The sequence below is a fragment of the Aphelocoma coerulescens genome, chromosome 1 (genome assembly GCF_041296385.1).
Source record: "Aphelocoma coerulescens isolate FSJ_1873_10779 chromosome 1, UR_Acoe_1.0, whole genome shotgun sequence".
In the NCBI taxonomy this organism is placed as follows: Eukaryota; Metazoa; Chordata; class Aves; order Passeriformes; family Corvidae; genus Aphelocoma; species Aphelocoma coerulescens.
Window position 1 is genome coordinate 83122014 of NC_091013.1, and position 26493 is coordinate 83148506.

Consider the following 26493-nt stretch of genomic DNA (forward strand, 5'->3'; position numbering starts at 1 on the left):
AACAAAAATTAAAAGAGCAGAATTATAACCACTGTCCAAAATGTTTCCTTAGGGTTTAGCATCAGCCCACATGTATTGCACTATGGCAACACATGACTGTTCCTGGAACCTTCAGACACTTATGCTATTGTAGTTGACAAAACTGGTTTTATTTTAATAACCGAGGAGGATTGATAGGAATTTTATTAAACACTTTAAAAGACAACAACAGATTCACTGCAGCAAGTCATTTTTAAATACAAAAGGGGAATAAGTAAAAAGTTAGGTACATATCCAACACGAAACATGAACATGTGGCTTCCAGGAGCTTTGAATTTTAAAGACTGAGAACTCTACTTACATCAAACAGTTCAAATACATCCACATCACAAAATCTTAGTATTGCACTATAGCTCCTTGTCCAAGACGCACAATGCACAATGTGTACCTGCGCTGCCTACATATAAAGGCCCATCAGCAACACATCAGCATAGCCAGACAGAATCTAGGAAAGGTGAGAGGGTTCATAGGCTTGGTGGCAGAAGTATGGCAGTAAAATTCAACAGTTTGGACTACCAGTGTCCAATATAAGCCCTGTTCTGTGCTGGTAATGCAAGAGACATTAGGATTGCAGCTGTGCTGTGCAGAGGTAGCATAAAATACGGCTTTAAAAACTTCTTTTAAAATAAGGCTTGTCCTAGCTGAAAGCCATATAAAAACTGAAGAGTTCTTGTAGTACTAGCCCTAAGCGTAGCACAGCAGCACTTTCAGATCCACTTGTTCAACAGCAGCCAGATTCAAATAGGGACACAATCTCTGAAATCTGCTGCATAAAGAGTTCTGTGCAAAAATGGTAACACCACCCACTCCTGTTTGCCCCTCATCCACAACCATACGGAGAATGCTAGCAGACAAGAGCACAAAAGTGGATGACACAAAGGAACTGCCAAATGGAAGTCTTACAAAACTGGAAGTCCTACCTAGCTATAAAAGAAGTCCTCCTTTGTTTAAAAAGCCAACTTGGAGGAGGTGACAGGCAAATCATTTCACTTACATGGACGATACAGAAAAATAAGTCAGTATATGACATTTGTGAAAGATATACACCACCACTGCAGTTCTTCACTCCCCACCCACCTCATCCTGCACCTACCATTTCAAGACAAAGGTCATTTTAATACTCAATGAAGGTTGAGGTCTTGGGCAGGGGGGTCAACATTAAAGCTGAATTCTACTCTTCCCCACATGGTCTGATAACGAACCACAACAGTTTTCCAACGTACAAACACTCCCCCTTACTTTGTCTGTTCCAATACACCAAGCATCTTTAATTAAAATAGAGTCACAATGTGTGTGGGGGAGAATGACCTTTCACAGCATTTACATCTACTTCACCTTGGCTGTTGGGTGTTTGGCTCTGCTGAGGCATTTGGGTGCTACTGTAATACAAGTTAGTTTGTCTTCTCAAGTGTGGTTTGGAAAAAACAGCACAACTAATATTGCATTTGATACTACAAGCACGTTGAGAAACATTCCACACATAAAAACATTACGAAATAACTTCGACAAACCATTACAAAAACAGAAGCAACTTCACTGATCTTCAGTCCAAAATTCCAAGGTGGATTTGTTAGACACTCTGACCAAAACAACTGAGAGATAGAAATTAAACCAACATTTAGCTTTGACATCATTCCATTTTGTAAAAAAAGTGTGAAGACATTTTTAATTTATTAATACATAGAAAATTCAAAATCCCTAGTATTTACAGTACCTTCTTAACACTAAAACTGTTCGTAGTTTCTTTTCCACCAGTGTCAAGTACTTTATCCCAGACATGAATGTTGGGATGACTAACCAAGACATCTCAAGCTGAACAGAGTAACCTCTATTTTTCCCACGAAGACACAGCCAGTATCAGTGTCAGCCACCATCTGGTACAGATTAACCAGATTCATTGTAAAACCCCATCCCTGCCCCACCTTTTCCAGGACAGAGAGACCAAAGTTACGTTACTTAAACCCCAGAACTGAGATGGCCACTGCTGCAGAGCAACACTTCAGGATGCAATGTGGCCATATCTTTTTGCTACCTAAGGGGTTATATTTCCCATCCCTGTACAGCATGCAGCAAACTCTGTCCAGCTGCCAGCTTCAACTGCATTCAGTGCACATCACTTTGTTACAACCGAATTTTTTTGTTCTTGTTCCTCCTTGTGTGTGGTTTGATTTTTCTGATCAATAATGGAAGTGTACAACACGCTTTTTCAGGCACATGACTCCTGATTATTATATAACAAGTAGTCTGTAAACCAGTTTGGCCTCTGGGGAACTGTCAGGCGATTGAGGATGGTTGCATTCAAAGAGCAGCACCTTGCGCCGAGCGCAGCAGAGGCAGAGGAGGAGCCTTCCCACAGAACGGGGCTGCTGGCTCCTGCAGCTGGGAGTCATCAGCATGAAGAATCTATGAGTCTTTGGCGAAGTCTCTTGTCTTCCCTCGTATTCACACTGCCACTTGCATCATGGTCTGTCAGAACTGAAGAGAAGGTAAAGCTTTAGAAGAGAAAGGGCCATCAAACCACTCGACAACTTGTGGTGTACAAAGGAACTGCCGCCAAGGCCGTGCTGCACTGCCGGCTGTCCTGTGCTGCCTCCACTGCCCCACACCCGGCAGCACATCTCTCTCCCAGAGCCAGCATCTACCACTTGTTAACACAGTCCCTAATTAAAACATGCTGACACCACTACAGACAGAGGAAAAGATGATGAGCTGTGGGCAAAGCTTTGCTGATGGGTGGTGGAGCCTGCAGCTGTCCCCAGGCAGAAGGACAGGGGCTGCACCAGCCAGAGCTGGTCATGAAAACAGCAGCTTCTTTCTGCAACGCATCTTAACAGAACTTCAAGCATGAGTTTGTTCTGCTCTGGACAAAAATAAGTCTTTGTAGTGTTTTTGTGAGATGAAAACAATCTCCAAAACTCTTTCAGATAAAAATGAGTCAGATTTTCAATTAACTTTTTCAGCTCCTTGAGCCCAGATGTCCACCTTAGATTCTTATATTTTACTTCCAAACCCACCTGTCATTTGAAAAAGGGACAAATTTGAGAGGAAAACTATATTCTGTCAGAATTACTCCAAGCTGCTGCACGAGGTGGCTGCCAAAAGGGCTTCTTCTGGTTCAAAAATAATTCTGCTTGCTAGTTCTGAATTCTCCTGTTGACTTCTCCAAATCTCAGCCTACCACAACTGCTAGACCCAGTTACAGAGGAACAGCTAACCCCTGGGTACTGATGCTTCTTTTTTATTAATTACAGGGCATAGCTTTCTGAAGAGAAAATAGATTTATTCTTTTCCTGCCTTTGAAATAGCTCTTTAACTTGCCCTCAGCATTGTGCTCACATACTCAGGTAAGCTTCTAAATGTTTTAAAGCATCATCACTTTTGGTTTATACCTCACCCTGGATATTTGGCTTCTCTAATTCTGTACTTGAGGAAGGAACTGGTTTCACAATTAAGATATGCCACATCTTTTAGGACAGAACCCTAGATTATATCTTATGTAAGAGTGATTGCTCAAGCTGACCATGTCTGCAGACTGATGAGATATCTAGAGAACCATTGCACCAATCCAGATTGACTCAGACCATTTTGGCAAAAATCACTTTACAGTCAATCTTCCTTGCTCTCTGTGAAAGCGGAAACAGGAGCACGTTCACTGGCCCCAGTCCCACTTCCCTTCTTTTGTCATTTTCTGTTCCTCTGCCAGCAGCATTTCTAAGCACCAGACATTTTTATATTCACCGAAGACTTCTGCCAAAGCCTGAATAGAAGCAGAAGCAGCAGTTACTACACTTCAGAGCTAATTTCTGAAGAAAGTCCTGAAAACACCAGCTTTCTCACCAGAGCTCCTTCAAGCACAACCTACTGTAGGACCAACCTAGAGCTCTCCTACTGTGCAGGGGGTCTTAAGCAGTTAAAAGTCCAAACAGCTGAAGCCCCTTAGTGCCAGAGCAGAGATGTCAGCAGGGACCACCAACCTAACAGACGCTCCAGCGTTTAGCTGTGCCGCTACACCACCACAGTCTTCTGAGGTTATAGCACTTACACAGCAGGCAACACAGCAAGGACTAAGCAGGTCCATTATCTTACAGAATATATGACTAAGTGTTTGGTAGGGATACACATCTAGATCAGCTTACCTCGTAACTCTGTTGCATCTTTTTCCCGCTCTTCTGTAGTTGTTTCTTCAGGCTTCTCCAACTCAGCGGTCCCTGGCTTCCCATCTATGGTATCAGTCTTAATAGTACCAAGGTTTACCAAAAGCTGCATGACATCAAACTTCTCAGAAACTGCAATGTTCTCCAGCACTTTAAGGCATTTAAATGATTTAAGTTCACTCACATTTTCTTCAAGAAAGAGGAGGTAAAGGCTTAAGTCATCAAAATGCTTTGACTTAAGTTTCAGAACATCGAAAGTTGGCAAGATTTCATACACTTTGAGAATACCTGAATTCCACCTCCATGGAACAAACATTGCATACACTACCAGGGGCATCACCAGCAGATAGACTATCAGGTTAATATAGCTGAGTACCTTGAAGACACCAACAGTAATAAGCTTGCACTGAACCACTTCTGGAACAGTTGTGTCATTCTTTAAGATCCCAGTTTTGATAGTGCAGAGAAACTCATCACTCAACGAGGAGAGACTGATGTAGTAGCCCAGATAGAGGCATGCAATGAAAATAATTACTAGTGTGAGTAAACGGCAGGTAATGTATTTAATTATTAAGCACTTGGAATTCTTTTTTGTCTTCAGGTACTGCTCCACAATTGGGTATTTAAAGAAGCTTTCAGATATTTCCCACAAACTGAAAAAGAGAGAAAAAACCACCAAATCATGTAGATCAGATGCTGCAACATTCACGTACCCCAAATATCAACAAAACCCAGCACTTGAAAAGAAATACAAGATTGGAAACCCTCTTAAAATCATAGAATCACAATAAGGTTTGCATTAGAAGGGTTCTTTAAACATCATCTATTTCCAACCAATACCCGTGCTCTGCCATGTACAGGGACACTTTTCACCAGACCACGTTGCTCAAAGCCCCACCTAACCCAGCCTTGAGCACTTCCAGAGATGAGGCATCCCCAACTTCCCTGGGCAACCTGCGCCAGCCTCACCACCCTCCCAGGGAAGAATTTTTTCCTAATACCTAATCTAAACCTACTTTTTTTCAGTTTTCAGCCATTCCCCCTTGTCCTATCACTACATGCCCCTCTAAAAACTCCCTCTTCAGTTTCTTTGTATATCCCTTTTAGGTACCAGAAGGTGCTTTAAGGTCTCGCTGGACCCTTCTCTTCTCCAGGCTGATCAACCCCAGCTTTCTCAGCCCGCATCTGCAGGAGAGGTGTTCCATCCCTGTAAACATCTTGATAATCCTCCTCTGGACCCACTCCAACATGTTCACATCCTCTTATTGAGGTAAATTAAGGGTAGTTTTATTGAAGTCAATAGAAAACCAACAGAATAGCAGATAAATGAAAAATATCAACATTCTAATACAGAAAAGTTCCTTAAGAAACGAGAGAGTTTAGACACTGGAAAATGGAAAAAAAAGTATAGCCCTCATGGCAACAAAATATTTTTGTTCTTTTCCAGTACAAAACAAGTAGAGTAAGCAAATCCATGTGGAAAAGCAGATTCCCCAAGCAATCGTTCAATAATAGAACGCTAGAAGGCTTTTTACTTGTCAAGACCTAACTCCACATTTCAAAGCAGAGACCTAAGTCCCCACTGCACTATTTGTATCCCCACATACAGAGAGAAACATGTATTCTGACCTAGAAGAAAGCAGAAACTAGATCTGGTTGGAACAGTGCACCAACTTGATCAGAGGGGGAGGGGGTCGCTTTTGTTGCATTTGATGTTTGGGTTTTTTAATACTTTTTTTTTATCAGAAGCTTTGCAGACCTAGATCTTAAAGTAACAAGTATGACAAGTAACTTGACAGTGTGCAAGCAACTGTCAAGAACATTGAGAAATGAGGACTGCAGTATCTCTATTTTATTACAGTGTGGTGGGCAAAACTATTTAACACCTACTGCAACTAAAGAAATTGGAACACCTCTGGTAGTAAGTAATCTGAAGAGCTCATTACATGTTTTCTTTGAAAAAGGAACACGGTAAGTTCCAGCTCCAAGTGCCAAAGTAATCATTTCAGGTATCATCTTTTTTTAACCAAACTTAAAAGTGTGTCAGGTCACCATTCAAACCTCTGCAATAAATTTCTAAGTGAGTACAGACATCGTATCTGTTAAGAACATGAAGAGAAGAGCAAAGAAAGCCAAGCCCTAACATCTTACCTCTGTGTCAAGTTCTCATTAGCAGCTGGAATCAAGTCAGTAGGGTCCCTGGGGTCTCCACTTCGAATGCTATTAGCAGCTTTGATTGCCCTGTTATAGGCTTTGTCAAGTTCTTCCATAATAAATTTCAGGTCTGAGGAAAGGTGAGGTGCTGCAGTGAAGCGCCAGAACAAACACGGTAAATACAGCAGGATAGCAACGAGCAGAAGGATGTATGGGAAGAACTGCAGGGGGAAAAAAACCCTGATTAGGCTTTACCTGCATAAGAAGTAAGTCAGTCAAACATCATCATTCTCCATAAGTACTAGGTTTCCTATAAGCCTATCAAATCCCTATAATTTTATTTAAATCCTTCTAGTAAAACCCAATTTTTTGATTACTTGGGATATACAGGGAAGCAAAATCTCTTTTCCGACAGCTCCAGTAACCTTGCTGCTGCTTAGAGCTTCCCCCCACCGAAGGAAAAACAAAAGCCCACAGAATAAAGGTGCCATGATCCTGAAAACATTTTCAATCCTGATAACAATTTCTGCATATTCATAACTGCTGGACCTGACATTGAGAAAGACAGCATTAACCTGGGGAAAAACAAACAAAGAGCAAAGCAAAGCAGCTATCAGAGGGGCTGACCAAAAGAAGAGGATACCGTTGCCTAACTCTCCCTGCCCGATGTGTCACTATTGCTCATAGCAACTAAAACACTCCAGCCACCAGCAAAATCTCTCCTGCTCTCCATTAGCTGTCAGGAGGTTAATAATGGAGCTGTTACAGGCTCTCCATGCCTGCAAACACACATGTTCAGAGTGCGTGATATACAGTGACTGTTAAGGATGTAAATGTGGCTGTAGTACTTCAGGGTATTGAAATATTTTCAGGTAACATCTACGTGGAAACCAACACCCAGCATCAGAATGGTCTGGTGTTAATGCAGCACTAAGAAGTCAGCCCTTACATGGTCACCACTGCTTAGGGAAAGGGCTGAAGCAGGTGTAAAATACAAGTTTGAAGTTTTTCTTTCTTTCTTCTACTTATCAACAAGTAGTTTTTGTCATGCAATTTTAACTCTAATTCCTCCCAGCTGCAGGAAAGATGGTGTTTTCTATCTACTCTGACATGATATTCAAAGTATAAAATCATACATAACATTACCCTTACAGAGACATGATGTAAGACCTGGTTAGATAAGCACTTAGTGAAATGTGCTGCAAATTCAGACAACCTCTAATTCATCACATTCAGCTTTTGATAGCAAGCAGACTAAACTCAAGTCCAGCATCAGTTCCTAAGGAAATTTAAATTAGTTGAGGTGAACAAATATGAAACAGATGTAAGACATCACAAGTATTACAGCCATGTGCATATGCACACTCACTGGCAAAGCCAGTGGAGATTTTTAGAGCAAGCTTGAACTGAAGTCATTAATCAGTGCAAGTGGAAAAGCTACACGTACATTTGTAGGTATTTAACAAGATGAAAATCTGGACCTAATATTACTATGTTAACTTGTGTTTGCATTAATCAAGAGAGATCAAATGTCTGCATGCACAAAGTAAATAATTTGTTGTTATGGAACATTTTATTCAGGAAAATTACTTCTAATATCACCTACCATTAAAGCAAAATCCTGTGTTATTACTGGCAGTAGGAATGCATATGATGTATTAAATCTTAAATGACTGACTTCCCCTACCCACAACAGCCCATAAAAACTGTGCAGAGCTCTGCCCTCACTACTGCCTCTCTTTCCTCTTTGCACACAACAGATATTGTCAGATCATCTTCCTTCCTCCAGGTCTAGCCTTTCCAATTGAGATGGAAAGCTCTGGCATGTCCAACGTGTTTTGGACATCTCATCAACAGCACAAGAATTTGTTCTTCTTATTTATCACTGTGGACAATGCCACTAGGCCTCACAGGTCTGACTCCTGATGCCTTGGTTTACCCAAAACTTCATGGTTTCATATCCAGGCTCTATCAGTACTCTGAATTCTGTATTATGTAGAAGTAGAAACGATCTGTCTTCGAACCCATCTTAAACTCATCTAAGCTGCTGCAACACATTTTCTGTAGGTCTTACCAAATGCTTAAGACTGCCTGTATAGCTGCAAAGCCTGTTTGATTTCACTTACACCTGTGTCACACACCTCTGAGCTACCTTCCACTGGTGCCAGGTGGGAAAAGAAACAAAGACACATCTGATTTAGTAAGGAGCAACCAAAGCTCGTTACATTGGTTTATACCTCTTGGCTTTAATACTCACTCATTTCAAATTTTACAGGCATAAGAAGATTTATGAATTCCCTTTGTGACCCTCAAAACTGGAACTGTCATCAGCAGTATCGCATATATTCCTAAAGATCTCTTTACCCTGCGTCCCATGTGACACACGGCAAGAGGCAAGATAGTTGTCACACTGAAGTCACAGCCCAAAACCTCCACTGTTAGTCTCCATGTCTTCCTTTATACCTTAAAAAAATTCTGCACTTGTGTAGCACGCTGGCATCAGCTCTCTTGCTCTGTCCCAGATGTCCTCCAATGTCCCCCTCTCCCCAACCTTGTTAGGCTGTTGCCTTACAGAAACCAGCCTCTGCCATCTTCCCTTGCACCTCCTCCTCTCCCCAGCTCCCTCACCACTGCGTCCTCACCTGGAAGCATCACACTGCTGGGGAAAAGGCATGTTTGTTATGCATTTGCTGGGCTTTCCCTTGCCAGGCTCTCATCACTCCCAAAGCCGTAGCTTATGGCAGCATAAGCAAACACTGTGCAACTCTTTTCTGAATGGTCTCAAAACCAGAGCAGCAACATGATCATTAGTCCAGCTCTTTTTGTTTGCAAACAAAAGCCTGTATTTGTCAGCTCCTCCACAGCACTTGATGCACAACTCCATCCTTCTCAGACCCTGGGTTTTTTAAAAATGAAAGATATGCTTGTTCTATTTGTTAACAGTAGGCTTAGATAACCAGCAAATTGTTTTGAATCATTAAAATGTAAGGCCTTGAATGACAGGCAGAAGTGAAAATGCAAAGTCATCTGGCATGAGTCCTAGGTTTCAGAACAACAAACTTGGGTTGGCCAGCTCCTCTGACTACATTTGACAGTCAAACATAATGACTTCCCATGTTTAGAAGAGGACTCTGTGGTATTTGTGCACAGATGAGCATGTGCCATCTGCCTTTCTTTTACGGTTTATGGCTTGACGGTTTATTTGCTCCCAAGGTGCCGAATAGGCAAGGAGGAAATGCTACCTCAGTCTTGGATAGTTTGTAGCATTGAAGTAAAAGGAAGTGTCACGATCCCAAGAACTGCATTGTCAAAGCTATGCCAGAGAAAGATACTAGCCCACAAGTAAAACTCAAGTTTTTCCTTTGCTGTGTAGTTATCAAGCTCCTTTTCAACATATTCAGTACGAGACTGACAAAACGGGTGGTGGGTGAAGCAGGAACTCAAACTGCAGTGCCCTGTATGTTTTCTGCTAAGTATTGCTGAGCTCCTGAAAGCTAAGGATGATGGAAGCAGGTTCTTCTGCCTTGCTTGGCTCTTAGTCTGATGTCACACTGGTCCCAAGGAAGCAGAGCATTTGGAAGCCAAGAGGCTGCCCCTTGTTCTGTACTGCTGCAGTAGCCTTTGAGCCCTGTGCACATTCCAGGCCATCGAAGTAAATTTGATAGTACTCAGCTACTGTTCAGCAAGAACACGTGCATGGGTACAGAAGAAGAGGTGTTTGAGTAGCCCATTTGCAGAAGCACATAAGGTGCTGGAATCACAAAACTTTCTATCAAAGATGCATGAGCAGCACACTCTCCCAAAGGTGAAAGATAAAATCAGACTAAAACACAAAATAGTCTGTCATTACCAGCTTCAACTGTGCTAAGATGAAGTAAATACACAGCAAATAAGTTAAAAGGCCATTTAAAATAACTGTTTTATAACCTCAAATATGCTTTTATCGTGCAAAAACAAATAGAGCTGGAATTGGTGGAGTGACGCAAAGGGCATTTTAAAGGACCTAATCTACAGAAAGCTTACCAGGGTCTGGATAAAAATGGCTGGAAGAAGATAAATGTAACTTTAATGGCATTTAGAAAACAACAGTTTTCTAATTTATTGCATCTGAAGTCCTTATTTCCTCTGGGCAAGCACTATACAAGTGACTGAAAGCATTCTGACTTCCACACACCTGACCATACTCAAAGAGTAACTTTAAGTACAATAGCAGAAAACTTTAGCTGCACAGGTCTGGATAACAGCCTTGAGAAAATTAACTGGCACACAATATTCAACAAAGAACGAAGCACTGAAGTGCCTTCATTCATTTGACTTTAAAATACATGAACATGGTGACATGTCTCCCTCTCCAGCTCCAATTTTCTACCTGTCTCTGGAAAGAGCCCAGGCAAAGGCAATAAGCCCCTAACAGGCCTAATGACAGTAATTACATGTTTCCAGAAGCAAATGCATTAAAATCCCTTTGGATATGACTCTATTCCTGTTTGCAGCAATGGGAGATGTCTCATTGGTGTTCAGCAGAAACAGCTATGAGTGACTCATCATTCTGACTGAGATCCTATCCTATCTCCAAACCTACAAGTGAATCTCAAACCCTATGTGACCTTCATCCCACCTGTTACATACTTCCTGTTTTGATATAGCTTCAAAACTGTATTTCTCCAGTTTAAATCGTCTCAAGCCATAATCACCAGTGGAGGCTGTGATGGCTGTATCCAGTTTATTCTGGACTTTGGGTGGCAGATGGCAATGTGGTAGTCAAGGACTGCCTGGAACAGTGACCCAGACCTCTTGCTGATGTACAAAGATGACTACAAGTCAATCATCATACTCTAAAAGCAGTGGGCAGCCCAGGGCCTGCTAAGCTTTCCAGCATAGCTGCAGGCTGCATGTCAGGTTCTCCCCTTGAGCTGGGATACCTCTCAAGGTTACTCCTCAAGGCTGAGAGATTCCTTACTGTAGCACGCTGTCTGTAAGTGATTAACAGCATGATAAACCTTGAAATCTTAGCTAAGTGATATAAAGGATTGACAGTGCACATATAATCCTTTACACATAAACTGCTGGCAAGTCTGGGACTAAGCTGGAACCCAGCCACACCTGAACTCCCCTCTGAGAAGGGGTTTAGAACACAGAGGAGTCCTTTCTGAACGTCATGACTCAACAGGAGAGTCTCCCTAGCAACTCTCATTCTATCCTCCATGTACTAAATAATGAAGGGTACCTTCCCACTAAATCTTGTTAAACCACTGTAACATTTACCACTGAACTGGTTAGTTCACTGTTTTATATCAACACATTGTTGCCTCTCTCTCATGAGTGAAGTGGATGACTACATCTGCAACAAACTTAAGTAGCTCTAACACTACATTTTCAAAGATTTATTTATAAATGCATCTGCATATGAGTTTCCTTGCTCTGACAGCCCTTAATCTCTCTGGGTAGGGTTTACAGGTGAAACATGAGGAGCCCTCAGTCAATTAAGAAATTGTACAAACAATGAGTAACTAGAACCAGGTAACAATCATGACTATAACTGTACCATCAACATAATGAATAACCTCAAGGCTTGTTTTTGTGTACTCAGACAAGTGATTCAAAGAACAACTCATGGTAAATCTTACCTCTTTTACAAAAAGTGAGGGTTTTCAATGACGTAATTTCACTTCACGCATACAAAGACTGCAGACCCACTCTCTGTATGCAATGCTTTCAGCAGGTCCCAAAGCACTCGTCCTGCACTTTGATATCTGAGCCAGGCAACCAACTTCTCCTGTATGGCTGTGCCACATGTGCAGACCTCTTCTTTCAACACTCAGATGAGTTGTTTCCCTGCATTTCATACAAGTACAAATCCCCTTCTTCGGAGAAACCATCTGCTCCCTTAACTTCTACTTTGCTTACCTATATCTTCTTTGCTTCTCCCCAGTTAACAGCAGATTAGAAAATACAGTAATTTAAAAAATCTTTAGAAGATTCTTGATTATAGGCAGCTCCATCCTAGCAATTCAAATTTCAGGACTATAAAGTGGTCAGTCTCTCAGTGTTCAACTACCCCTCAACTTGCTTGGTTGCTATCAAGAACCAGTAAGATGATGCTCACTGTTCTCCTACTTGAATTTTTATAATTTTTTCTGTGCACTATGGATTAAAAAGGCTTCACAGTGCAGTCTCCCCCTCTCCTTCTCAACTAGACTGCAAGGTCTGCCCACACACAATGGCCAAAAGCTTCTCTTCTCCTTCCAGTTAAGGATCAAGACAAGTTTTACCAAAGTAACTTGGCAGGTGGAGCACTCATCTTCAGAGAGCAAACTGTCTGCACCAGGTGGGCAAATGCAAAACTGCTCCATCCCCCATCACCACTGTCTGTTTGTCTTTACCACTCACCTCTAAAACCTCTATCTCTGTTCTGACTCTTCAGACAGACACAATAAACCTCTTAAGGGAATAAAACCAGAGTGGAAAATGCCATAAGAAAACAGAAGCAACAAAAGAGTAAAGCCTGACCAGAGTAAGTTTCATCAGTGACAAACCTGAAGAGGTTTGTCAGAGGACTCAACAATATAATCATTTTGACAGATCTTTCACTGACAAAGAGAAGGAAATCTTAGCATTAAACTAAGAATGCAGGCAGGACCTACCACAGTCTCTTCTTTATATTTATCTATCTGCAGGTATTTTGTTTATTGAATTGTGCATTTTAGTACACAACTCATTTTTGCTTCCTGCTAAGGGTTATCCAGTGTGAAGAGTTTCCAGGATCACTGTAAATTTCAGAACTCCTGTTCTCCATGGAGAGGGACCCTGGGCACCCTCTAGGAGCACACTGACTACCAGAGAGTCAGCGAAGCCAGAAGGTTGCAGTATGCTCTTTCTCAGTTTCCAAACTGATAAATTCAACCTCTGGGAGAGATCTCCTAGTGCAGAAAGGACAACCAGTAAAGGTGCCAAGCTTTGGGGAGTGCCCAGAACTGAAACTTACATTTTACTGTTCAAAAAACCAAAAATCCCAGAGCAAACTTGAACTCTGAAATAGGAGGGAAGGAGGGAAATGGGAAGGTTTCAGTTTTTCTGTAATGCAGCCGGGGTTTGATAATCCTCCAGAGCAACCAGATGCTGAGAACAAAAGCAGTGCAGGTTGCTACAAGTTGGCTTCTTCACCAAAGAGCTACCTGCTCCTGCTTCCTCTCTGTACCACACTGAGCACTGTCCCAGGAGACAGTACTTCTGACAGAGCACAGAGAGCATGCCAAAAGGAAATCCATCCACTTTAATCAGGAATGGGCTTACAATCTCATTCTCCCAAATCCATAATATAATGCCTCCTTAAGCGTTTTTTATGGAGCCTTCCTGCATGCCAATACAGTGAGATACTAAGTGAGTCAAAGCTTTGGAAAGAACCTGCAAATAAAAGCTCTGCTTCCCAGGAAGCAGGAGAAAAGTTTTAAGTGTTGTTAATGATCCCTGCTGTCCCTCTGTGTGCATCCCTGTCCCTGACACTGCAGAGTCAGATCTCCACTGACCTGAGCATAGGAAGTCTCCCTTTTCTCCTTAACATCACTGTGCTACCAAAAGGCTCTGCTCATTTTTAAAATTATTATCTACCCAAAATCCGCAGAGCAATGAGCTTGTACATACTTTGCAGTGCAAGGTTGGAAAGACCACCCAAGCAAGCCCTGTTTTCCTGCAGAAGTGATCCCAAGCCACCCAGCAGCTGTTGGCCCTGGATGCAAAGAATAGCCTTCAGATATCACAGTGGGAGCCAAAGTTCACTGTTAAACAGCTGTAACGTCCCTCCTTCCCTGTAAACTTTTAAAGCATGGAGGCTGATGAGCAACCAGAAGTATATTAGCTAACACTGACCTCCGAAGAGCATCTGCAGCTCCCAGTGTCTGGATCAGAAGGGTGGGTGGCTAATCATGGGTCTAGGAGGCTAAGATGAGGCACCAGCCTCTGTTACAGCCTCTGGCTCAGCTGTTCAGATGCACTCCCACAGTTTGCAGGGCATTTACAAGGAAACATCATATACCATTAAGCTGTCATGGGAGGAACTGCAGCAATTTCTGATACAGCACTAGTTAGCAAATTAACATGGGTTGCATCATAAAAGTATGAGTGCTTAAGCTATTTGTGGCTGGCAAACAAGCAGACTTAGTGCTATCAGCAGGTGACTCTCACATGAAATTCAACAGAAAGAATTTCGGTAATGAACTCATTCCCTCAAGAGAAAGAGACAGCAAACTATCCAGGTTTGCAGGTGGAGTTTCCAGCCATGCAAGCTACCTGCACCATGAGATGCTCCAGCAGCTTCAACTGGCCTGTGTAGAAGGTCTGAAGTGGAGCCCTAATTGTGCAAGGAAGAGTTCGGACTAGAAACCAACAAGTCTGGCTTTAACATTCATGAAACACACACCTAGTAATAGGTCAAGGTTATTAGTGGAGATAACAGGAGAAGCCAGCAGTAAATCCTCAGTTAGTGATTTGAGTCAGAAAACAAATCAGAGACAGCCTTGAATAGTCTCTCAGAGAAAATACCACCAGATGACTTTATAATAAAACCTGAGGCTTAGGATACAGCAGCAAAAGCCAGAAATACAGGTGCTGCAGGTCCCATACCTGAGCTCCCTCTAGCACCAGATTCTCCTCTGCCCCCATGCCAGGGGTTTATTTGCTGGGACAAGTAATAAAAGGGCTGAGGAAGGCAGAACACAAATTTGCAGAGCCCAACAGCATTTCTTACTTTGGCATCAGCACTGCTCAAGCAGGCTCAAGCTGCCTCTCGAGTTGAGTCAGCTCCAGGCATGGCATTAATTCAGTTTGTAACTCCTGCCAAACCTCAGCTAACTGCTTTGAGCCAGCTCAAGTATCTTAAAACTACTGCACTTTTAACCCATAAAATGAGTCTCTTTCTGTGCATTCAGTATGATGCTGCTTTACCTGAAGCAGTGAAAGCCAGCTCATAGTTTGCCTGTGACATGCAGGAGAGCACGCTGAAGACAGGGGTTAAACCTGTTGGTACCAGTGATTAATATCACCTCTCCCAAAATGTCTATCTGCCATAAGTCTCCCTGCATGCACAACTGGCCAAGAATAACACAGTCAAAATATAGAATGTTTTTATTACCCTGTTTTCCTAAAATAAGATTTTGATACAAGCTTCAAGGCAGTTTTGTGTCCTGTATTCCAGGTTTAAAATAGTTCCTGGCTAAAGCCAAGTGAAACAATCACTCCAGGGCAACATTAACATTACTCTTGTGTGAGATAACTGGTGACCTTTTATTTAAAAGGAGAAAATACCTTCTCTAGTACTACTCTTTGGAAGTAAGGGAAAGAAAACATTCTAAAAATAGAGAGTTAAGTCAAAGCCAAGGACTACAGCAGAGCAGAGGAGCAAGTGAGGCAAAGGTAGGTTTCTGTGTGGGAATAACTTTGCCAGGTGATGGAGACCTATACATACTTTATGCAGCCACAGGGGTATGTTTTCTAAGTTGTTGTGGGATGGTTGCTTCTGCTGCACAGCTGCCCAGCAGTAGGAGTCCACATAAGCAGCTTGTCGCCAGGAGAAAGAGCTGGGTGCAAAACAGCTTATCTGAGCACCTGGGAAAACAAAGCAAAAGTTATTGCACCCTTGAAAGATTTAAAAAAAAGAAGAAAACAAATTTAGGAAAAAAAGCACACACTTAAGATGTTATGGTATCCAAAGTTCTCAGGTTAAGTGATCAGACAAAGCACAGCACTTCTGCAGGAAGGAGGGTCACTGAGGTCCCACTGCACCCAAAGGCCGTAACTCCCACAGGGATCCATCTAAGGATGTCTCCTAAGGGTTGAGACAGCATATTAAAAGCACCTATCTTTTTGGCCAATTTCCGTAAGTTTTGTGGGGAATGTGACCTTAAAGACCTTTCTCACATGCACTTAACTCAGGTTGGCCAAAGGGGAACTAACAGTGTGACCGGATCAGGCCTGAGGCAACAAATGCCATCACATACCATTGTGTCACAATTTCCCAAAAGCACAACCTACAGCTCACATGTCTGTTGTAACAAGATCTCAAACACCATTCTTGCAGCCCAGCAGTCCTTGCAGTGATGGAAGGGCACGTTTTCTCAGGGTGCTGCCACTTCTTCTGCCTCTGAGTGCAAACTATTTTGAGGGGTTCAAGTTATATCTGTAGAAACAAGGATTTCCCTGTAACTTTTGGCTGAGAAATTGTGGCCTCAGACACCCCCAAAGCGTGCCAGGCCCCTCCTCACCAGTGTCCAAGATTATGCATAACACTGTCATCCCCATTCATTCCCAGGGCCTCTTCAGCTGCTCAGGAGCTTCAAATTAAGATCAAGGCCCTAAGTGACAGTGAGAGCAGCTATTTGGCCAGCCTCAGCCTTAAGGTTAAATTCTGCTCTGACCAGCCACAGGCACCATGGGACTCCTCCCACAGCATACCTCAACTGGGAAGAGTGCTTATGGGACATGGAGCATCAGTGGCTCCTCAGATAACGCCAGTAAAACAGGATGAGGCGGTTCAACTATCTTTCTGAAGCTTTGATAAGGAAAGCAACATCCCCTCAACACACATACCTTTCCACCAGACTTTCATAAATGTTGAAACAGGAAGTCATTTCGCCAAATAAATACACAGAGTGGAGATGGCTCTTCCATGAACATTTCTTCTAAGCAGCTTCCAACACTTAGACAAATATCAGAAGACCAACAGGGGGAAAATATTGCTATATTTTTTCCTTAATATATTCATCTAAGTTATGCTAATAGCATTGCTGTGTGTTTTATGGGAATAAGTATTTAATATAAGATTGTATCATTTGTCATGCCTTTTTGCTAGTTTAGCTTTCAGAGAACAAGAACTAGTTTTGGAAAAAGAGTCAACTGCATTTGCCTTGTAACTTGTACGGCCTCTTTACAATGCAGCATAGTCAAGGAGCTTTATGAATAAAAGCCTTTCCATATGTCACTATTATAATTATTTCTAAGGCTGTAGTATCGTAAGGACATGGTTTGATCATCGTGGTTTGACCTGTCACAAGCCTCCCTTATGGAAAACAAGTTACTGTTTATCAGAGTAGAGCTCATGTGATTTAGCAAAGTTGGCACCAGACAAGCACTTGCACTCCCCCAAAGCTTTGGGAGTTTTTGTTTTCCAGATGATTTCCATTAGTTGTGGAAACCCAAGAAATAATATATTGCAGAAAAAAAAAAAAAAAAAGAGGGGGAGAAAAAGCAAAGAAAAAAAGCAGGCATTTAATGTCTGCTCTCCACTGGATAGGGACCATTCATGCCCTGCTCTCATCATTTAACCAATCTCCTGCTGGTGGCTGTGCCCAGTGTGGAGCAGCAAACAAGTGACCCTTTCAAAGGAAGAGCAATGGACTGTTCAGAAAGATGCTTTGTCTTATTCATGTTTGTGTATCCACAAAAAGAAACACATTCCATGTGTTCATTCTCATTAACGGGTGGAACACCACTTAAAGTGATGGAGTGTTTAAAAGGCACGAGTGAGGAAGAAGGCAGCCAGGCCCCTTCACCAATACTAGGGATGAAAAAGGCAGCCAGCCCCCTTCTCCGAAATGTCATGGGCACAACTTCATACCAGAACAGCTACAGTGATGCCAGTGCTGCAGCAGAGCAGTGAACATCCCTTACAATCCCCAGTGTTTCAGTAGGGACACTGGAAACCTGACTTGGGAGCCAAGCAGACAGAGCTCAGCCTCAAGCAGGGGGACACTCCAGTTGTTGTACTGTTTTTAACTGATTGCAGTCTTCTTTGTAAACACTTGTTAATTGAAATTACAACTATGCAGTAACAGCAGTAATGTTAAGACTTGTACAGGGAAGATGTTTTAGTGCATCATCCATACAAAACACAGATCATTAAATGCCTCAGAAAATGGTCATCATTTTCTATCCTTCCTTCCTTCCTTCCTAGCAGTAATAGCAGTATATATAAAGAGATAATTTACTTCGTGTTGGACTATTTTGGAAGAAGTGGAGAAGAAAATCTGTAGCTTCTATTAGAGAAATTTGGCACAGGGCTACATGCCTTCCACAGACCCGCTGTGTACATAGCTATGCACAGGGCTAGTTTATGAGAGGCTAACAGTCCTCTGCTACAAAAGGAACAGCCTCCTGGCTTGGTGACATGAAGCCATTCCTGCCCTTTCCTCCTGCAAGTAATAGCTTGGGAAAGAGAAAAGCAGCAAACAAGGCCATAACAAAGGGAGATAAAATATACAGAAGAAGGCTGAGGAATAACAAATGACTGCATTTGTTAAGCAGTTGTCACAACAGTCTGGCCAATTTATCATTGCACTTGGCAATGCACTTTTTTGTGTAATAATTTCTGGATACTAAATTAGCTTTGGAGAAGGAGTAATAGGGATTTGACTTACACTTTTGCAAACAAATGAGGATAAAAAAAATGCCATTTACTATGGTTGTCCTAAAGAGAGACCACCCAAAAGAGCTGCAGAAAACTAAGGCAGCAACAGGTATGCAGCTACATATGATAAAATGACACTTTTCCAAGAGTGCCAAGATTACCAGATGGAGCTGGTCGTTGGCAGCAGGAATTACTTGCAGGCATGCAACTGAGTGCAGAGTACAAGCCTGAGTCACTGCAGCCAGTGCACAGTGAGGACAAGCTGCCACCCCACCCAGCTGTGGCACGTCTTCATGGGTGCTTTGCCAACAAACTTCCAGCTATTGCCTCCACATGTGTACCAGGAATACCCTTTTTTTCCTGCAAGTGGCTCTTCTGCAGCTCCTACACAGGAAATCTACATATGAGAAGAAACTCTCAGAACCCCAAGGAAATCTCAAGTTCAAAGGAGAGTCCCTGTTCAGTACTGGACTGTTTTGCTGTGTGTGAGGCAGGATGTGCTGAGAGATCAGCACCCTCTGGCTGCATCCTTTACAAAAGAGAGAGTAAAGCCAGCAAGCCAGACTGGTTTCCTCTTCAGTGGCTCAAAACCTCTCTGTTGACTTACACATCTACTTAAGAAACTGCAACTAACAGAGAGGACTTCCAAGAATCAATGCTAATCATAGGCTTAACTATTTTTCTTGAACCAGGATCAAATGATTGCAGTTGACAGGATTAAACCTTCAGTAAGTAATTATTTGGATTCTAATACATGCAGTCACTGCAAAAAGATTTGCATATGCTTGGAGGAAAACCTGGCCATTAATTATTACCATAATTTTCCACAAGGCAAAATGAACTTGCCATGATACCCAAACATCTGATTTTATCTAGCAAGAATTATGCTCTTTAGTAGCCACTAAAGAAATACCTAAACAAGAAAATCAAGGCACACATAGACAAGATACAGACTGCCAGGCACCATCCAAGTCACATCCTCCACACCAACATTAAAAAATATTTTTTAAAATGAAAAAAGAAATCCCAATGAATACCAAAGAAGAAACAAATGTACATGTGGGTGTACAGGTGTACACACATGCATTAGGGGCACACCTGAAGGAATGACTGAAGTGGCAGGTTGGGTGAAACAGAATAGACACCCTGTTGAAGAAGGAAGTATGGAGCAAATGGGTGCACTGGAAAAAAGAACCTCTTCCCTAAGGTACTTTGGCAATGGAGTGCTAGCAAAATGTAAAGCTCGGGTGATTCAATGTTAAGTGGAGTGGGTCAGAGGAGTAACGAAGTATATTTCTCTCTCCATGGGGCTGCAAGTTATCCCTCAGAGAAGTCTCAAAATCATGCAGTGGGAAAAGAGCTGGGTATTTATCAAGCATTGCCTTCACAGTGGTAAGTTTTTTGATTCATGGGGAAGAAGAATCGTGAATTAAATTTCCACCACTGAGATTTAAGGAAGACGAAAGAAGTTTTCCTTCATCTGAAGGAGAAGCATTACAAAACACTGGCAATGACCATCTAGCTTCATTGTCAACATGGGTGGTACCCCAAATCTCAGGCAATACCAGAGGCCTATGATGCTTTTTACATTTACTTTGGCAGCAAAAGCAGCTTACCATCATTTCCACGGGAAATGTAAAGCTGGCTCTACAGGAATTAAACAGAAAAAAAAAATCTTACCAACAGCTGAAGATGTTCACCCAATGACAGTTCAGACTTGATACCAAAGTAAATGTTTTTACAAGTTTGCCCTGACTGCCCAGGCAGGCCTGTGCCTGATGCTGGAAATTCTGCTCTTTCCTGAGCACTTCTTGCATGCCAAAGAGCAGCACAGTGTGTCCTTCTGGGATCTGCACCTCTGCTGACAGCAGTTCTCAGCCTGTCTGGCTGCTTTGAACTGAAGCTACTCACACACTTGTTGTCTCAGCTCTTCATTAATGCCCTGGGTTTCACAGCATCCTGCTGAATTAAATGCAAGGTGTGCAAATGTCAACTATTAGCATACAGCTGGCTTCAGCGCACTGGGAGGGGTTTTTCCAGCTCTCAGCCAGCAGCTGCCACAGTAATAGTCTTTGGCCTAATCACACCCAACCTAACTTTAGCCCCCAGCTCTCGTGAAGTCACAAGATAAGATTATTTCCCAAAAGCCTCCCCAGGAACTTGTGAACATGAAAGGAGAGAGACACCAGCAGGGAGGACCAGACAGGGGGTAGAAAGAGAGGAAAGGAGTCCAATTCAAGAGTTAGGACTGTTTTTTTCAGTATATTTGTTGTGATTTATATTGGGGGGTTTTCCCCTTTCTATATATTTTATTCTCATGACTGCTTCAGACACATAATGAACTTATATAGAGAGATACAGGCCCAGCTGGACATGCAGTAAGGGGCACTGCAGATGGGCACTACTGCCATCATGGCACCCACAGAAGCTTCTGGGATGCAGCACCCAGAGCTCCCCACTAATACCCTTCACTCTGTGTTTTCTGCCAGCCAAAGCATCTCAAAGCCCACAGGCAGCCAACTGCAAGGATAGAAACTAAAAAAAACCAAACTGGGTGAAAAAAGTGCCCAGAAATTAGGTGGAAAACGAGCAGGGCAAGCAAGGATTGTCACCACCGGCAAAGTCCAAAGTGGTCAATGAGGACATTAACCCCATGGTGTGTAGAGCATAAGGCAAGGCTCCACCTTGCCACCTCTGAGCACCCCCCAGCATAGTAAGGTGCACCGGTGGGAAGTAAGATGGTTTTAGTGCAGCTAATCTCCATTTTGACAGATGGAGCCTTCATGACGATTACAACCAAGTTTCTCAGCCCTCTTTACTCAACATGTGATGGTTTCTGTGTCCTGGAAAGGTTTACAAGGTGTTTTCTTTTACAATAAAACAGAGATGCTAAAACACGTGGATTACTTCATCCCAGCTTCGGATGAGCCATGCATAACCAACACTTGAACTGAACATGTAGTAAGGGCTGCTGGGGCCACCACAAAATTCCCTTCTTCTCCACTCTCTCCTTCCCTCCTTGTATCCCCTCCCAGCCATCACCTCCCACACGAGGCTGCAGTGAATGCAGCCAGCACAGGCTGCCCATTGCACAGCTGTGCCTGGAAGCTGTTGTATGCAGGAGGTCAAACAACATCATTTGGTGACAAGCACAGATGAGCAGTTCACAGTTGCCTTCCTATGGAAAAAGATGAAAATATTTGATGTTGAGTGGACAGCTCTCACATCTGCTTTTCTTTCAGCTGCAACTGACAGCTATTGATACTTTACCCAGAACTAAGCTGAATTTTGGCAGATGCCAAAATGAAGCAGCTTGTTTCAATTTCCTCTCTTCTCATCTAACTGTACCTGCTTACATCTGCAGTATCCTGCTCCAAGCAGAGCCTTGGGAATAAATATCTATGTTTTCAGCCAGGCTGTTTACAGTAAGCAAGCACATCTTGCAATACACCCAAACTGAATTCAGAAACTGGAATCTCAATCCTGACTCAGAGCTCTTCTTACTAAAAATGGCACAGATAAAATTCTATTAATTTGTGGCTCACAAATTGCTGAGGGTGACCCATCTTTCAGAGGTTTATTTCCCCTTTATAAGAAGAATGGGCTATATTTAGATGGTTTCTATTACCACACTACCTGACCACCTGTAGCATATTCACCCAAGAACTGCCAAGTAATGTAAGAAAATAATAATACCAAGCCATACTATGTTATATATATGTACAACACAATCCTCACAATCCTATTACTATTTCCACTTTCCCAGTATATATAAAATTACATAAAATTATGTAAAATTGTATAAAACAAGGTCTAGCTGCAAAGAGATAACAGGTGCAGGATTTCAAGCACCAAAGATTCCCAGGGACAGCAGAGAACAGCTCAGTCACTGCTAAGCACTACCAGAACCAGCTTAAAATCCTCACAAAACTACAGCTGACCACAGATTTCTAATCACGCCAGTTCTCCTCCTGCCCCTGAAGGATGCCAAAGTGGGGTGCAGACACTAACCCCACAGTTTCAGCAGTGCTTCCTGGCTGGGTGCTGCAGCTGGGTTTTCCTCACCTCCAGCAGACAAATCCTCTGTGATTCCACTGGAATCTCATTTCTTTCCTGAAACTCCCGCCAAAACTAAAAGTTACTTGGCAGCTTCAGAAAACTTCCATAGTCTTTGTAAACGTTTTAATAACTGCACACAATTAAGAGCAACCACGTGTAGGAGAAAATTGCAGGTGTCTGACACCACACTGCAACAGAACAGGAAAGAAGAGCAGGAAGGGAAGATGACAGGATGAGATGCCAAGAGAATCTGATGTGGGAAGAATGCAATTATCACAACAGAAATAGGAGCTGAGCATTCATTTTTGGAAAGGGTGTTCAGTTCTTGTACTCTGAGGCAGGTATTTCCACCAAACACTTTCACATCCACCTCCAAGTTGCTCTTTTTCAGACCTAAAAATGGACCCCAACATTTTCCCTCAGTTTAGCACTCCTGAGCTTTTTCAGAGCCCGACTGTATCAGGAAGTGTTTGAAAACAAACCTTGCTGTCTATTTTATCACTGGCTGAACACCACAGCTCAGACAACCAGGAATTTCCAGCCCCTAAAATCCTCTGTGTTTCCCCAAATGCTTTAATGGAAGCAGTTTTGGACTGTCCCATAAGCATCCAGCCTGTTGAGCTGCAAGGACTGTGTGGGAAATAGGTGACAGCTGTAACAGCAGCACGGCTGATTTACTATCACTTTCTGTATGGATACCACGTGGTGCAGTTTCACCCATGCCCGGGGCCTATTTTCATATCTATTTTTCAACTAAAAAAAGCTCAGTTTTCAACCCAATGTTTTCTTCTAACAGGTGCTCAGGATTATAAGCAAAAAGAAACACTAGCAAGATGCAGCCCACTTTTTATTCTTGCTTTATGAATCTACTGCACTCACAGATTCAATTCAAAATAGTTTTAATATTGAAATAATTGAAAGATAAGAACTTAACTCATCTGAAAGAAAGGCACACTTTACTGAACTCTGCAGTTCAACGGTGTGTTTGATCTTTGTGTAAGGAAGGAAAATGAAACAAATGAAAGAAACATTGGTACACAGGCACTGTTTCAAACTGGATCCAGCCCTTCTAGAGTAGAAGTAGAAAGAAGAATTAAGGGGACCATATACAAGTTAGTGTATGGAAATGCAAACCCTCTTTTTCATCACTTTAAGAGAAAGAAATTTGCACGTTATCAGTAGCAGATCTAAAACTAAAAGAAGCAGGTTAGAGTACAGAAATATGGATGTATCCATCCAGTTTCTGGATGAACAGAGCTGCCAGATCTAGGATCTAGCAGATCTAGGACTCAGATCTTGTCTCAGCATTTGCAGTCTGCTTATCCTTCACTCCTCTGCTCAGGTATTGCAGGCCACGTTGATCTGGGTCAAACCCACATCCAGTGCAATAGGTGTGTAGCTGTTTGTAAATACAGCAGTCTGGAGAATCTTATCTCTTAAGCAGTCTGGTATCTGACCAATGCTATTCATGATGGCTTTGCACAGATTCACCACTAATTCAAAGTCCCAGTCCAGTTTCCATTCTGCTGGCATTCACCTGACTCAATCCTGTAGATGATAGAGATCAGGTATATAACACTGAATGCCAATAAACAGGCATATGCAGTAAATCGAACGATCTCTGAAAGGCTGGAAATCCTAGGATTCACCCCTGTCTCAAAATGGACAGTACTGCTTATTGACCATTAAAATCTTCATCCAAGTAGTACTATTCTTACAGAATAAAAGAAACGCTTAGGTTGGAAGGGACCTTAAAGATCCTTTAGTTCCACTCCTCATGCCACGGGCTGCTGCATGATCACTTCTGTAACTTGGGGAGGTGGGTAAAAAAGAGGTAGTCAAATAATTAGGAAACTTGGCCCTTTACCTGTAAAGTATAGTTTCATCTACCGAGTCACAGCAGAAATTGAAAACTGAACTGGAACAGTTGCAGGAGGGCAGAGGAGCAGTGGAAGCTTTAGAGAGCTCTCCCCACTGCCCGTCCTGTGGGTGACCAGCCCCACGGAGCCGCCTGCAGTGCAAAGGCAGAGCTCTGACAGCCCTTCTCCGTGGCACCTGTCCCTGACAGCTGCTGAGCGACACCGAGATCCTACTACCGAACACCCCGAGCGCCGGGAGCGGCAGCAGACATGCAGTTCCGAGGCACATCCCGGCTGGCTGCTCCAGGCTGAACTGCACTGGGAAACAAAGGGCGGCAAGGCTTCAGCGCTCCCCATCACCCCCACGGGAGAAGATGCGTCGGCTGGGCGGACAAGGCTCCTGCTCAGGAGGTGTTGAGAGAACGGCAGCGGCCAGGGAATGCCCCAGCGAGAAGGAGGGCACGGGGAGGCGCGGGGAGGGCTGTCCGGGAAGCCCAGCACACCTGGATGAGCCTGCTGCTAGGGATGCTCTCCGGAAGAATGTTTTCCGGGAAGGCAGCTTTCCCTCCCGCGGCCCAAAGGCGCCCTCCGCCCTGCCCCAAGCGGGAACCCCTCCCGGCAGCTGAGCCCCGCCGAGCGCTGTTCCCGCCCCGAGCCCCGCTCCGCCGCCCCCCGCCCCGCCGAGCCCTTTGTTCGCCGCCGGGAACCGGGAGAGGGGTGCTGCCGGAGTTACCGATGGAGACCTCCTGGGCGAAAGCGAGGGAGATGAGGAGCAGCGGCAGCCCCACGGCGATGCAGGTGACGATCTTGTCGAGCGCCAGCTCCAGCCGCAGCCCCTTGTAGCGCGTCTCCGGCGGCTCCTTCAGCAGGAAGTCGGAGAAGACGTACTCGGTGGCGATGTGTGCGATGGCCATGGCGGGCACGGCTCGGCACGCCTGGGCTGGGCTCCGGGGCGGCCCGTGCTGTGCTGGGTTAGGCTGTGCTGGGTTAGGCTGTGCTGGGCCCCGCCCGGCGCGGCTCGGGAACGCCCCCCCCCAGCCCAGCCCGGCCCCGCCCGGCGAAGGGGCGGCGGCGACGAGTCGTGTCTTGCAGTTCGGGGGAGGGACTAAGGGCCGTGCCGGGGTCAAAGAATCACAGAATGGCTTGGGTCAGAAGGTACTTTAAAGATCATCTAGTTCCAGCCCCCGTGCTGTGGGCAGGGACACCTTCCACTAGACCATATTCAGCCTGGCCTTAAACGCCACCGGGGATGGGGCGTCCACAGGTTCTCTGGGCAACCTGTGTCACCTGTACTACCATCCTCACAATAAAGATTTTCTTCATAAAATCTATTCTAAACCCACCCTCGTTCAGTTCAAAGCTATTCCTCTTTCTCCTATCACTGCAATATTCTTGTAGAGTGTCATTCTCTCTCTTTTTTATAAGCCCCCTTAGGTACTAGAAGGCCATAGTGAGGTCTCTCTAGAGCCTTGTCTTCTCTGGGCTGATTCCTAATATTTAATTGCCTTCCTGCCCACTAAAAAACAATGGAGCTAATGTTGTCATTAAAGTATTACAAATAAGATCCCATTTCTGAGATGCTTAGACAGTATGATACACATAAGGTTAGGATTGCTTTTTTCCACACACAGTACTGTAAATGTATCAGTAATAAATTTTGTCCTTTTTTTCACTGATTTTTCATGCTATGTGTGCTTAAGACTGTCACTCAAATTGTCCATTCTTTTTCACAACATTTAGATAAAACAATGAAGAGCAAGGGTCCTTGTAGCACCCTATGAGTGACTTTCAACATTAAATCTGACTGCTTTTTCACTGTCCTTTAACCAGT

The 26493-nt window shown here is 43.4% G+C and overlaps 1 protein-coding gene across 1 annotated transcript; it reads right to left on the reverse strand.

Annotated features, from left to right (window-relative positions):
* Positions 1-146: 146 nt before the first annotated feature.
* Positions 147-25647, reverse strand: PANX1 (pannexin 1). The gene is made up of 5 exons (XM_069015260.1): positions 25396-25647; positions 15808-15947; positions 6345-6568; positions 4176-4846; positions 147-2514 (listed from the first exon to the last, which is right to left on the reverse strand). Exons 1-5 carry the CDS (start codon positions 25574-25576, stop codon positions 2429-2431), a joined length of 1302 nt encoding a protein of 433 aa, XP_068871361.1. The 5' UTR covers positions 25577-25647; the 3' UTR covers positions 147-2428.
* Positions 25648-26493: the final 846 nt, after the last annotated feature.

Coding starts and splice junctions, on each gene's coding strand:
- PANX1 (XM_069015260.1), bottom strand. CDS start 25,576: ATGGCCATCGCACACATCGCCACCGAGTACGTCTTCTCCGACTTCCTG. Junction 4,847..6,344: donor AATGAGAACTTGACACAGAG/GTAAGATGTTAG, acceptor TCTCTTTTTCAG/TTTGTGGGAAATATCTGAAA. Junction 2,515..4,175: donor AGATGCAACAGAGTTACGAG/GTAAGCTGATCT, acceptor CCTTCTCTTCAG/TTCTGACAGACCATGATGCA.